The sequence below is a fragment of the Camellia sinensis genome, chromosome 7 (assembly GCF_055761805.1).
Source record: "Camellia sinensis isolate YWXY chromosome 7, ASM5576180v1, whole genome shotgun sequence".
NCBI classification, from domain to species: Eukaryota; Viridiplantae; Streptophyta; class Magnoliopsida; order Ericales; family Theaceae; genus Camellia; species Camellia sinensis.
In genome coordinates this window covers 38,221,679-38,234,198 of record NC_138967.1, presented here as the reverse complement: position 1 = coordinate 38,234,198, position 12,520 = coordinate 38,221,679, and the positions used below count along the sequence as shown (strand labels likewise).

Below are 12,520 nucleotides of genomic sequence, written 5' to 3'. Positions count from 1 at the left end.
AAAAAAAATTGTCGTTAACTGATCGACGTCGACCGATTAGGCTAATTTTGGACATTTTTCTTCTTCTGCTATAGGCATCACGGGACATTTGGTAAGATATCCGGGAAGACATCCGAGTGGACGATTGGTTTAAAATTTTTGGCCCATTTTTACTCCAGAAAATATAATAAAAAATAATGTAGCTAATGAACAGTGTCTATTTTTGTTGAGATATTGTAGCAAATTTAACAAAAAATTAATTTACAAAAAATTTGTTGAGGCTGATGGAGAAAGGATTTGATGCTGATGCTCTCTAAATGATGAAAAATATATACTCTTTATTTTACCTAACTAAATTTTCATTTATGTGCTCCAATGCTATTCTTTATTTCACATATTTATCCACACAAATTAGTTTAAAGAGTCTCCCAAGACTCTCCAAATGCAACTAACCTTGAAGAATCTTATTAAATTAACTATTGCAGTAATTAACCAGCTATAAAGAGTAAGAAATTATCATATTAGCTATAATAGCTAACATACTTCTTTTAAAGAGCCCATTGGAGATGCTCCTAACTTCGTTACTAGGTGCCATTAAGATTAAGAATAAATGTGAAGACACACTTTAAAAAATTACACATTTTTAGTCACTAAAATATTGGATATGTATCGCTAATGTAAAAACTCACTTAAAAAGTAACTCTTTCAATCTCTGAAATATATGATTTGTGACATTTTGGTCTTCAAAATTATACATTGACCTTTAATTTGGAAAATGCTATGATGTGCACCCTTTAGGGCGGCATATCATATGCATTCTATTGCAAAATGTGTAATTTTATCATAAAATTTTATAATACAACTACAAAATGTGTAATCTCACCACAAATTAACCTAACAAAAAATGCCGTAACAAAGTCACAAACTTTTGTAACATCAATTACAAAATTTTGGATATTAAGTTACTTTATGGCGAGGTTACATATTTTATAATTGATATTATAAAATTTTGTGATAAAATTACATATTTTTATGGTAGGGTGCATATAGTATATATCCCAAAAGGGTGCACACCATAGGATTTTTCCTAATTTTAACGGTTCCTATTGACGGAGTTAGATTAGAGAGCAAATTAGAACACATTTAATAAATTGAAGATTAAATTGATATAATTTAAATATTGAGAAACAAACAAAAACAACACATACTTTGGAGATTAGAAACAAAATTGATAAATTAAACTATTCTCCTTAAAATTTAAAATATATATATAGTCTCATAACTTTATTATAATTATATTGAACTTATTCAATGTTTTAATTTACATAATACTTTGCCAAATTTTGTTTATCGATAATTTATTAATTATATGGATTAAAAATGACGTTGTCAAATACTTTACACAAAATGCATATTTTACGTTGTGTATTATTGTATTTTTACACTACGTTAGTTTCAATCAATTAACTTTACTAAGCAAGTAATTAGTATAATTATCTTAAAATTGAAAATTTTACAATATTTTCTTTAAACTACGGAGCTTAGATGGTTGGCTGATCATGAACTAGTTGTACCTATCAATTTTTTTTGGGGGGGTCAATATTATTAGAAATATCGTTAGATCCAACGATAAACCTAATTATTATAAAATTATAACGCAATCAAACTCAAACAAAATAAAATGTTGAATTGAATCATACCATATTTACTGGGGATTATTACTTATTTTTGTACTTGCTATTTTATTTTTTAATTATTATTTCCTCAATTAGAAAAAATAAGAGTAAATTATCAATATATTCAAATAGTTAGATTTAATTCTTATAAATTATAAATTATAATAAAATCGTCGCTAAAAATAATTTTTTATAACGAATATTTTGTATATATCGTTAAAAATTAATAATTAGTGACTTTTTTTTCACTATTTTTATAAATTGTCGCTAAAACTTACAATTAGTGATTTTTTTCTGTGACAATTGTTTTAAACTATCACTAAAACTCATAATTAATGACAAATTTTTTAAATTATCACTAAAACTGACCCAAAAACTCGAACTAGGCTCGGACCTAGGCCAACAGGCCGGATCCATCTCGGGCCGCGGGTTTTGGACCACCACGGACGTGGGCCATTTTTAGGCTCCTACATCTGTGGCGGGAAGAGTAAACGAGGCAGCTGCAAACATTACCACTGATTGGGCACCGAATCACCCACCAATTCCTCGTACCAATGTCGTTTCTCGAAGATTTTCAAGCTAGTAATGCCCTCTCTCTCTCTCTCTCTCTCTCTCTCTCTCTCTCTATACATGCATACATACATACACACGCGTGTATACCTGCATATATAAATATGTTTTTTGTATGTGTATTTACTTGTTTGATTCCATTTCGCAACGTTCTGAATTTCTGGGTTTTGAGCCGTATATGAATTGGGTTTTTTATTCCAAATTATGGGTTTTATGGTTATCGCTTGTGTGTGTGTTAGGGAGAGAGTTTCGGTTCTTAGGGATTCATAACACACAATATGTAGATTGATTTAGAAAATTGAGCATATATATAGATATTGTAGTTTCTTTTAATTTGAAAATCTTATACATAATTATGGATTTGAATCATTTTCAGAAGGAAAAATGTTTGGCACACCAACCCTTTTTTGGGTATGTTTGTAAAAGTGTTGGTGTTCCTAGCATTTTTTTTTTTTTTCCCTTCAAAATTTAGTGTTTTTGTTTAGGGTTAATTTCAATTTTATTCCGTAAACTATCAATTTCGTCTATTTAGTTCCTTCAGTTTCTAATTTATGTTCTTTTGGTCAATGACGATTGTACAAATCAATAAGCACTGAGTCTAATTTGTTGGAAGAAAAAAGTTATTTCAAAATTTGAACAACTTAGACCATACAACAATACACTCATTTCTCTATCTCTTTTAAACAAACTACGTGCTACAACTAATTTATTGGGTGTTTGGTTGTATAATTTAAGTTGTCCAAATTATAAACTTATATGTTTGCCTATCAAATTAGGCTTTAATGGTTACTGATTTATACAATCATCTCAAATTGGACCACATGAGTAGAAATCAGAAACTTTAAGGACTAAATAGACGAAATTGATAATTTAGGGATGAAATCGGAAAAATGGTGATAATTATCAATGCTATGTATATGTATGTGCCACCGTGTTAGTGTTATGTGTCATTTATATTTTGCTAATGATATATATATATATTGTATTATGTTACCTGATAGATGGTAGCCTCTTCTCGATTTCACTTTAATCTTGGATTTACCTGTACCTAGATTTTCCATCAATGACCACTTGAGTAATGTTTAGTAGTCACTAGCTTGTTTCTTCATAACTAGCTCTCTCTCTTTTTTGTCCAGATTTGGAATCATTGCCAAATATGCTTCAAAGGAAGTACACATTGTTGCGTGATTTAGATAAAAGTTTACAAGGTATGCTTTAATAAGGTGTAAGCACTCTCGACTGTATTTAACTTTTGTCTCTTTTATATTCTTTCTTATAATTGAAATTATTACCCACTAACCTTGGGAAACTTGTTTCTTCTCCTTGATGTTGGAACTAAATCAATTTGTTTGCTTGTCTGGTTTTGGCTTGCTCCTGTATGCTTCCCAGTGTCTTGGACAAGATGGTTCAGACAATCCTGGATAGTCTTTTTGTTGGGTATGGGGATAGATTAATACCATGGTTTCCATTAATAGGGTGTAATGTTTGAACAGTGAGTTGGAAAGCATTATTAGTTTCAATTTTCTTGATGTATCAGTTATGGGTTTGGACCTCATACTTACCAGGACTCAAATAAATGAGTGTGATTATCAAATGGTTATGAACTGAAGTTTGTGCTTTAAGCATTATTTGGTGTGTATGATCAAACACAAAAATGAAAGAAAAACGCATTTTTGCTAAACCAATGGAGGGGATCATTGCCAGAATCAAGGCAATATATTTAACTAAAGATCTAGATTTTTCAGGTATAAAAGGTTTAGCTCGGATGCTGATAGAGAGGATTTGGGCTCCTTTCAGTAAAATTTGAACAAGTTTTTGCTGTTTTTAAACCATCAAACTGCATTCCTTATTTTCAGGCTCTTTGTAACTGATTTTTAGAGGAAATTTGTGAGAACAAAACTCATGCAAGAGTTTTTGATCTTATAACATAAGAAACAGTGGTTCAATTTGTAATCAATAGTTTTTTTTTCTTTCAATACTATGATCTGTTGGCTCTCTAGGTTTAGTTGTAATGGATACCCCTCCCCCAAAATAAATAAATAAATAAAGATGATAGAACCTTTTTAGGAGTTTATGATGGGGAGGTGATGTTGGTTATCATAAATTGTTTATGATGGATACCCCTCTCTCTCTCTCTCTCTCTCTCTCTCAGTATTTTGTTTCATAAATTAGTGAACTGTCCTTTATGTATTTAAGTGTGTGTAGCTCGTTTTGTTTTATTTTGTTTTGATGCATGATTACTTTTGTTTCCTTTGTTTATGAACAGATATCCAACACCAAAATGAACAACGTTGCGAACAGGAAATAGAAGAAATGAAGCACGAAATCAAGTCTGGCAACATTACGCCAAATGCTTCAAATATCAGGTTCTCAGATGAGGCACTTGATGAACAAAAGCATGCCGTCAGGATTGCTGATGAGAAAGTTGCATTGGCCGTTCAAGCATATGATTTGGTATAATGCACTCCATCTTCCCCCCTATGTTAAATGACTGCACTTGTTATATTGATGATTAGCATATGTGGTTGTTCCTTAATTCCTGGCTCTTTTTTAAAACTCAGTAATTGCTAGAGGCTAAAATATCTTAGTGGGCATGTTATTTTAATGATTAGCATGCATGGTATTTCCATAATTCTTGTCTCTTTTTTAAAACTCAGTGATTGCTAGAGGCTAAAATATCTTAGTGGGTATGTTGTTCTTGAATTTCCTCTCAACTCAACTCAACTCAATAAGCCTTAATCCCAATTTCCTTGGGCTGGCTACATGGATTGGATTTCTTTAGTTGGTTCTATTCAAAGTCACTTCCCAATTATGTATTCCCGAATTTTCCATTTGTTCAATTATATTTCTCTCTCGGCTGTCACTATTCATCTCTTTCTCTGTCTCTCTCTCTCTCTCTTGCATGCTGGTTGTGAACAATTTTATCCACTTTTTCCTTTGGAAGGAAGGGTATGCATTTTCTATTCTCATTATTATTTATTTATTGTTTGTTCATAGATGTAAGAACATGTTTCAATAAGTTACACATCCTGTGATGCATTGATATGTTGAGGCAGCGAGATGCTTGATGGAGGCTAAAAGAACTGGAATCGCAGAACCACAAAATTTATTTTCAAATCCTCAAGAAATATTTGAATATTGGCTCATGAGGTTGGATCTCTATAATATTCCTAGCAAAGGGTTCCATTCAAATCTGATGCAACTGTTTTGGGATTTGCTACACCATATAGTCTATCAGAATGCATTCATCCTTGTACATGAACATAAACATGGAACTATGTTACCTGGAACGTGGATCGTTCCAGTATGTTGAATAGAAACGTGGTACGCCACATGCTCTAAAATATGGTACGATAGGGGTAGATTAGTATATATTACACTTAAGGATTTTAGGTACTTCTAAAATAAATTTTTTTTAACTATTAGGCATCCAATAAAATGTTTTTTTTTTTTTCTTTTCATTTTTAATGTTTTTGTTTTGTCAAAACTTAACTCATCTTAGATTTAGTTCATTATATTTGATTTTTTTTTCCTCCTAAAATAACATTTAAGGAAATGTATTGGGAAAAACTTTTGAGAACGCTTTAAATCACTAAATTTACTGTTTTGGAACAGAAGTGTACCGTGTTTTGGAACGTGCGTACCAATACGTAATTCGTTAGGGTATTAGCGTTTTTGGTAACACTGACATGGGAACAGATGGTCTTTTTTTTTTTTTTAATCTGTCAATAGTTTTTCGAACATATGATTATTGTGACATTCTTATTTGTAATTAAAAAAAATACATTTGAAATGAATTTTTGGTTCTTCCTATGAACCTTGTTTAAAATTCAAAGACATTGTTTGCATTTTAGTTCCTATAAATAATTATGTGCTGAAGTTAAGGGGATATGATATAGTCGATGCCCTTGGAAACCTAATTACACTGACTTAACTATATTTATGAAATAGTTCCCTTTTGCAAATAATTTTCCTTATCAGTAAATATAGACTATCAGTTACTTTTGCACCTAACAAGTCGCATTTGATACTTATCACACACAAGAAAATTGCATTTGAGGTCTAAAAAGGCTTGTAGTTGTGAACTTGGTGGTTCAAATTTTGGGAGGGCTGTATTTTCTAAGAATAATAAAATGATTGATGAAATTTTTTTTGGTTTTGAGTAATTTTTCAAATCCATAGTGATCTTAAAGCTTAGTTGGTATTTGGAGGACATCACAATTAACATTGGGTTAAGTGGCTGGAATTTGAGGTACTTCAGGAAGCGTGAAGTTTAGATATGTTTTAAAGTTATAGCCAATTCGTTTATTTATTTTTAACCAACATAGAAAGAGAAAAATGAATTTATCAACTAAGTATTTATGATGTTTTTTATTGAGGGGTTAGGTATCATATGGGAACTAAAACTGCCCATTTTGTTTAGGATATAACTCGAGTCCTTGTTTTTTATTAGAGGATTTATTTGTTATACCATACAATTCTACTAGTAGGATCCTTTTAGGATTTCGAGGACAGTTGCATCCATAATTTTTTGTGGTGATTGTGAAGATGTCTGTACATGAGATTTCCAAGTCTGATGAATGAGTTCTTGGTAGAATACAATGTGTTCCTTTATATTCATGGAGGGATGAAGGATTCCTTAGCCCTTGTTTTGGCACCTGTTATAAGAATTACTCCCATGGCCGAATCTCCTTTTTTTTTCCTCAAGTGTATTTTGTGATTACAAAACAGGTAGATGCTCATATTCAACAACTTGATCAATATCTGAGAAAAATTGATGAAGAGCTTCGGAGTGGTAAGTTTCTTTTAGGTTCTGCATCTTCTACTTCTATATGTTGCTCATTATGGTGGTCTTAATGTCGTAAATGTTTTCACCTTTGTTGTGAGAAACCCCTAATTTTTTGTTGCTTTGTGACTTTTGGTAGAAAGAGAAAGTGTTGCTGTGACAGGGTCAGCTGCTCAAAACCTCAACAGTAATGTTAAATCCCGGAGGGGCAGTGAGAGTGGAAGAGGAGGGCGTAAGAAGTAACTACCTTTCCCATACCTGGATTTTCAAAGTTCCCTGTTAGATTTATTTAGGCCTCACATCTAGGCTGTTGGGGCTTTTGATTCTGATTGCCCTTTTATTTTTGGAAGCTCTTATGCTTGCTGATTTAAATTACTTTAAGACTTCAATTTTATGAGATGTCATGCAACATTGAGGTTTTTGAGATTCACAACTTCATAATTACTGTGATTATTGTTACTATGTTTTAAATTTCCTCATTTAAGAGATGGAGATTGGATATGAAGATTTTCATTAGATAAGGAAAACATGTGAGTAGATAAGAGGAGTTTGCTCTTTACTAAAAGAATAGATGCAGCTAGAGCATGAGGACCCACCGGCAGAGTGAGAGCCATGGGGGAAGAGTAGTCCCAATGGAACACTTGAGACTCTTCTTTTAGGTCTTGCCTTAGCTGATATCTGGAATCCTGAGTGCATGGGCCAATTGCTTCTGAAAGGTTAATGGAACTCTTATTGAGTGAATGATATTGGATATGGCTCATAAGTAGACATCAAACATGATAACGCACCCATTTAATGAACTTTTTATCCTTTTTTTCTCCCCTTGTCATATTTCAGCATAAAGCAACCCACTTATCTTTGTCAAGCTAGTAACCAAATACGTAACTGTTATCTTCAAAAGACTCTTCACAATCTGATATTTAGTTGATAAATCATTATTTTGTGATCTGGGTGTGAAGAACTTGTATACATAAGAGAGAGAAACAAAAGTTAATATTGCTTACTTTAAAAATAAAAAATAAAAATAAAAAGAAGTTAATATGATGTTCATTAGAAGAAGAAGATAAAAATAATGTTTTGTAGAAGCCAAATAGTTAATGATACTTGGGGGAATTTGATTGAAGGAGCAGTGTATATATCAAATCCAAGTCTCAAGTCCCTTGAATTTTGAAAGCAGAGAGAGTAGCTTTATTTGAAATTTGTGTCTTAATCAGAGATGGGGAACGTGGTTGCAAGAAAGCAGGATTCCCCCCCCCCCCCCCCCCAAAACCCCATTAGTTAGCAATTTAATGAGATTGTAATCTTGTTAATTTACCCCATTAGTTAGCAAGTTAATGAGATTGTAATCTTGTTAATTTATAGGGGAATTCTTGGAGAGGAGAAATTGTACAAAAACTCGAACCCTGCCATACTTAAGTTATCCTTTTGCTTTTGATGTACTTTCCATAGAACTTCATCTTTTACAAGGAGACATTAAAATTTTTGCATGAAATAAAAATCAGTAAATTTATAACGCCAAGTTTTATCTGTCACTGTCATCTATTTTTCATTTGATTTCTAGTAGTTTGTGAGCTATAATTGAGATTTTGGTGTAATCTTGGGTAATCAACCATTTAAAGGCATTTTCGTGTTTGATAAAAAAAATTGTGTTAATTAGAGGTCCAAAAGCAATGTTATATATGAAATCCCCCCAAAAAAATTCAACTTTGTGTTTAATAGGATACAGACTATCGGGTTCTATAAGTTCTTGTAAAACATTTGCCGTTATTGAGTGGCTAAATAAATATGGTTGGCGAATAAGACAGTGTGAGCCCCATGAAAATCAAGAAGCCTTTGTATTCCAAAGGAAGATTTCTATTAATTGAATTAAGTCCTAGTTTATGTTTCTTCAAAGTTAGTTTGCTGCTGATCACTCACATTTATGATTTCATATAATTTAGGATCTAAGGAATTTTGGTAAGGATTGCACAGGATATTTGTCTATTAGTGGGCTATGATCTCACTGTTGCTACTTTTGGTTTGGTACCGGCTTCGGTGTTGGCAGTGTCGCAAAGTTGGGCTGAGGGGTGGGTTGGGAAGAGGCACAAAAAGGCGTGGATGCTTGCAGGTCACTGTTTGATGTGGTTGGTTTAGTTAGAGCGGAATAGGCGCATTTTTCAGGAGCTGTCTCATTCAGTCCCGTGGTTGGAACAAGGGTTGCTCACAGTGCAACATAGTTGGGTTACGAGTTCAGTAGATCCAGATGTGTTGGCATTTGTAGATTTTGTTGAGGACTCGATTAGTTAGGCTTTTGGGCTGATTTAGCCTTGATTTTTGTATTCTTTGCATCATCTTGATACTTTTTTAATAAAGTAATTATTTATCAAAAAAAATAAAGTGGTTGTAGTTGGTCCAAAGTGACTTTTTGGTCATCACAAAAAATAGAACTTTTTTGCACATACAAAAAGTGTTTTATCACAAAAAGAATAACTTTAACTTTAGGGGTGCACACCATAACTTCGCCATTCATAACTTGCACCACAGAAGTCATAAATTCCATCACAAAAATTCGTAACTTCTGTTATAATGTGCACCTTTTTAGGGGTGCACTTTGTAGCATTTCTCTCTACATATAGGATCTCACCGCCTCCAAGATCTAATCCACTACCAAATGAGATTGATCATGCGAGATCTGTTACTCATGATCTGTCTCCAACTTTCACTTAGCTCTAGAATAACCTAGGCTGAGAGCAGGGCCTAGCTTCTCCATTTGGGATAATTGGAGGATTTGTGCTTTGGAGGCTAGAATAAGCCAAGGTTCCTGCTTGGGAACACTTTACTAGTCTTAGATGAGAAGGTTTCACCAAGGCACATAATATACTTGCAATTCGCGATCTGCAACTCTTGACATTTACATCTTGCATGCCCGACATTCATACCATGGCATGTGATACTGTCACAAGGACGCAAAAGATTCATTGGTCCCTTGATACTGTTGGGATCCACTGGCTTCTTTTTATATTATTGGGAGGTCCCTCCCTATATGAGATCCACCCAAGATGAATAAGGTAATGAATATACTCTTGCATAGCTCTCTTTGGCACAAAAGACTTCCACTGCCACCCTCTCTTTTTTAAGAGTGTCTCAACTCTCTCCTCCACCTCCGGTGCATCTAAGTGCCTACTATCTTCCCATATCACCTTGTTCTGGCAATGCCCCTACATGATCATCCACAACCTGTTAGAACATCAACACTGTCTTCTTCAGGAGACTAGCTTGGCAGAAGATGCTAATTGAAGGATATTAGTAGTAAGAATGAAGTTGCCTCCAATATTCATAATGAAAAGAATGGTGTTAGCAGCAATTTAGTGATACTACGTTAATTTTACACTTAAGATGGAATACACCATATGTTGAGCAGTATTTCTTTTTAAATAGTCTCATTTAAAGCTTTACTTTATTCAGTGAATGATGTCATATCATATCGTTTCAGGAGCTTGCTTTTATTGCTGAAGCATTGTTTTGCAACATGAATCAACTTATTTTTTAAATTGCCTAATTGGTATCGACAGGCTCATCAAACAAATTAAAATTTAGTATTCTCCAATGTAATCTAACTACTCCAAATTTTTTTGGTTATTTTCTGATTATTATTGTGTATAATTCTTCTATTATTGCTGATATTTCTCAGGTGCTTTTATTTAAATAAATTACCAAACATGTTCCTGTAGACCTATATTTTCTTCAATTGCAACAGTTATCTTACTCTTGAATTTGTCATAAATCTTAGAGCCATCGTTGTTATCAATTCCAAAATATTTGATGGTTAAATGGTTATTGAGCTGAATTTGATACTAAAAGGGTTTAAGAATCATAATAGCTGTGATTGAAAATTTATTAGCTTGCCTAGATGAATAACCTAAGAACTTTCAAATCATGAGATCTAAGTTCTTCGACATCAACTAGGTGGCTTTTACATGATGACCACTGCTGCATTTTTTCACCATGTGGTCTGGAAAGGCATTTAATCAAAATTTCTATATAATAATTTTCTCCACCTATTTAGGTTGATATTAATTATTTTCTCATGTTTTTCACAGAAGAATATATATGAAGTCTAAAGCGCCTATTTGTGCAGGACTCGCCGAGGCACAGCAAATGCAGCAGCAGCAACTGCAAATCCAACCAGTATGGATTTGGATCTACCAGTGGATCCCAATGAACCCACATACTGTTTCTGCAACCAAGTGAGCTATGGAGAGATGGTTGGATGCGACAATCCTGATGTATGTATTCAATTTTCTTCTTGTTCCTTTTTCTTTTTGCGCGATCCTATATTTTAAAATCTGTGATAATGATGAAATGCCCTCGTTCTCTTTCAACAGTGTAAGATAGAATGGTTCCATTATGGCTGTGTTGGTCTGAAAGAACAACCCAAGGGAAAGTGGTATTGTTCGGAATGTGTTGGGATGCAAAATCGTAGGAAAGGCAAATGATTGGAGGCATTGGTTTCAGTAACCTGTACATTAGGGATGTTCAGCTTTACTCTGATGTTATTTATTGTTGAACACCACAGTACTTTGAAACAACAAATTTTGAGGTATGTTATGAAATATTTGGATTGGTTAATCTCTTTAAAAGTTTTGTACACATTAATTCACCTGATTATATCTTTTACTATTATATTGGGAAGGTTGTGGTTCTCAACCAAACATGTGCTTCTCTCTAGGTTATGTTTTCTTCCTAGTTTGTAAACAGGAATAATTTTTTGTGTGCCAAGAATTTTTCTGGCCTTTCAATTTCACCTATCTCATTCCAATACGATCAAGTTCACTTCAGGTTTTGATTAAGTACCAGATTCATCTTAGATATAATTTTCCCCTTTTTCTTTCAGTTTTTAGTTCTGATATGATCAAGTTCACTTTCTTTTTTTTTTCCCTGTTTTATTATTATTATTATTATTATTATTATTATTATTATTATTATTATTATTATTTGTTTTGAAGTTTTGTAATTGAAACATCTATTCACCTTACCACCTGTGGTGAAGAAAAAAATTCAGAGGTAATTGATGTCAAAACTAGGGTAAATGGTAGCTCTTTGGATTGGGTAGCTTCGGCATGCTTCAAGATCACGGAATTGTCCAAAATTGAATGTCACTAAGACCATCTTTAATGATTACTTAAATCTGTCATCAAATTTGAATTTGATGAAAAATGGCTCCTTTTCCTATCCAATAGTTTCATCAAATAGGTATCAAATCCAATATTTCACTTTTCTTTCTTCAAACTGAGAACCAATGTGTCTTTCATCAAATCACTGTTTATAGTCGTTTGATTTTCATTTCCGAATGTCCATTTGAAGGCAAAAATTATTGAAAAAATTACACTGACCAGTCGACCCCCTGGTCGTTCATCCTGTCGACTTTCTGAATGACCATCTCAAGGCAAAAATTTATAAAAAATTTGCACTGGCCGATCGACTAGCTGGACATCTACCTGGTCGACTGGTATTTTGATAAAACTTCAAA

The 12,520-nt window shown here is 33.1% G+C and overlaps 1 protein-coding gene across 2 annotated transcripts; it reads left to right on the top strand.

Annotated features, from left to right (window-relative positions):
- Positions 1-2,088: 2,088 nt before the first annotated feature.
- LOC114310882 (PHD finger protein ING1) lies at positions 2,089-11,811 on the top strand. Of its 2 annotated transcripts, none has more exons than XM_028256990.2 (7): positions 2,089-2,237; positions 3,362-3,433; positions 4,492-4,679; positions 6,957-7,020; positions 7,151-7,250; positions 11,091-11,276; positions 11,376-11,811. In XM_028256990.2, exons 1-6 carry the CDS (start codon positions 2,210-2,212, stop codon positions 11,239-11,241), a joined length of 603 nt encoding a protein of 200 aa, XP_028112791.1. In that variant the 5' UTR covers positions 2,089-2,209; the 3' UTR covers positions 11,242-11,276; positions 11,376-11,811. The 2 variants fall into 2 exon arrangements, with proteins under 2 accessions (XP_028112791.1, XP_028112790.1); XM_028256989.2 differs by having other exon boundaries at positions 2,093-2,237; positions 11,129-11,276.
- Positions 11,812-12,520: the final 709 nt, after the last annotated feature.

What these genes read in the sequence shown, in the direction of transcription:
- LOC114310882 (XM_028256989.2), top strand. Translation starts at nt 2,210, where the DNA reads ATGTCGTTTCTCGAAGATTTTCAAGCTA. An exon ending in TTTAGATAAAAGTTTACAAG is followed by an intron (nt 3,434 to 4,491) that starts GTATGCTTTAAT and finishes GTTTATGAACAG; the next exon opens with ATATCCAACACCAAAATGAA. An exon ending in GGAAGAGGAGGGCGTAAGAA is followed by an intron (nt 7,251 to 11,128) that starts GTAACTACCTTT and finishes CTATTTGTGCAG; the next exon opens with GACTCGCCGAGGCACAGCAA.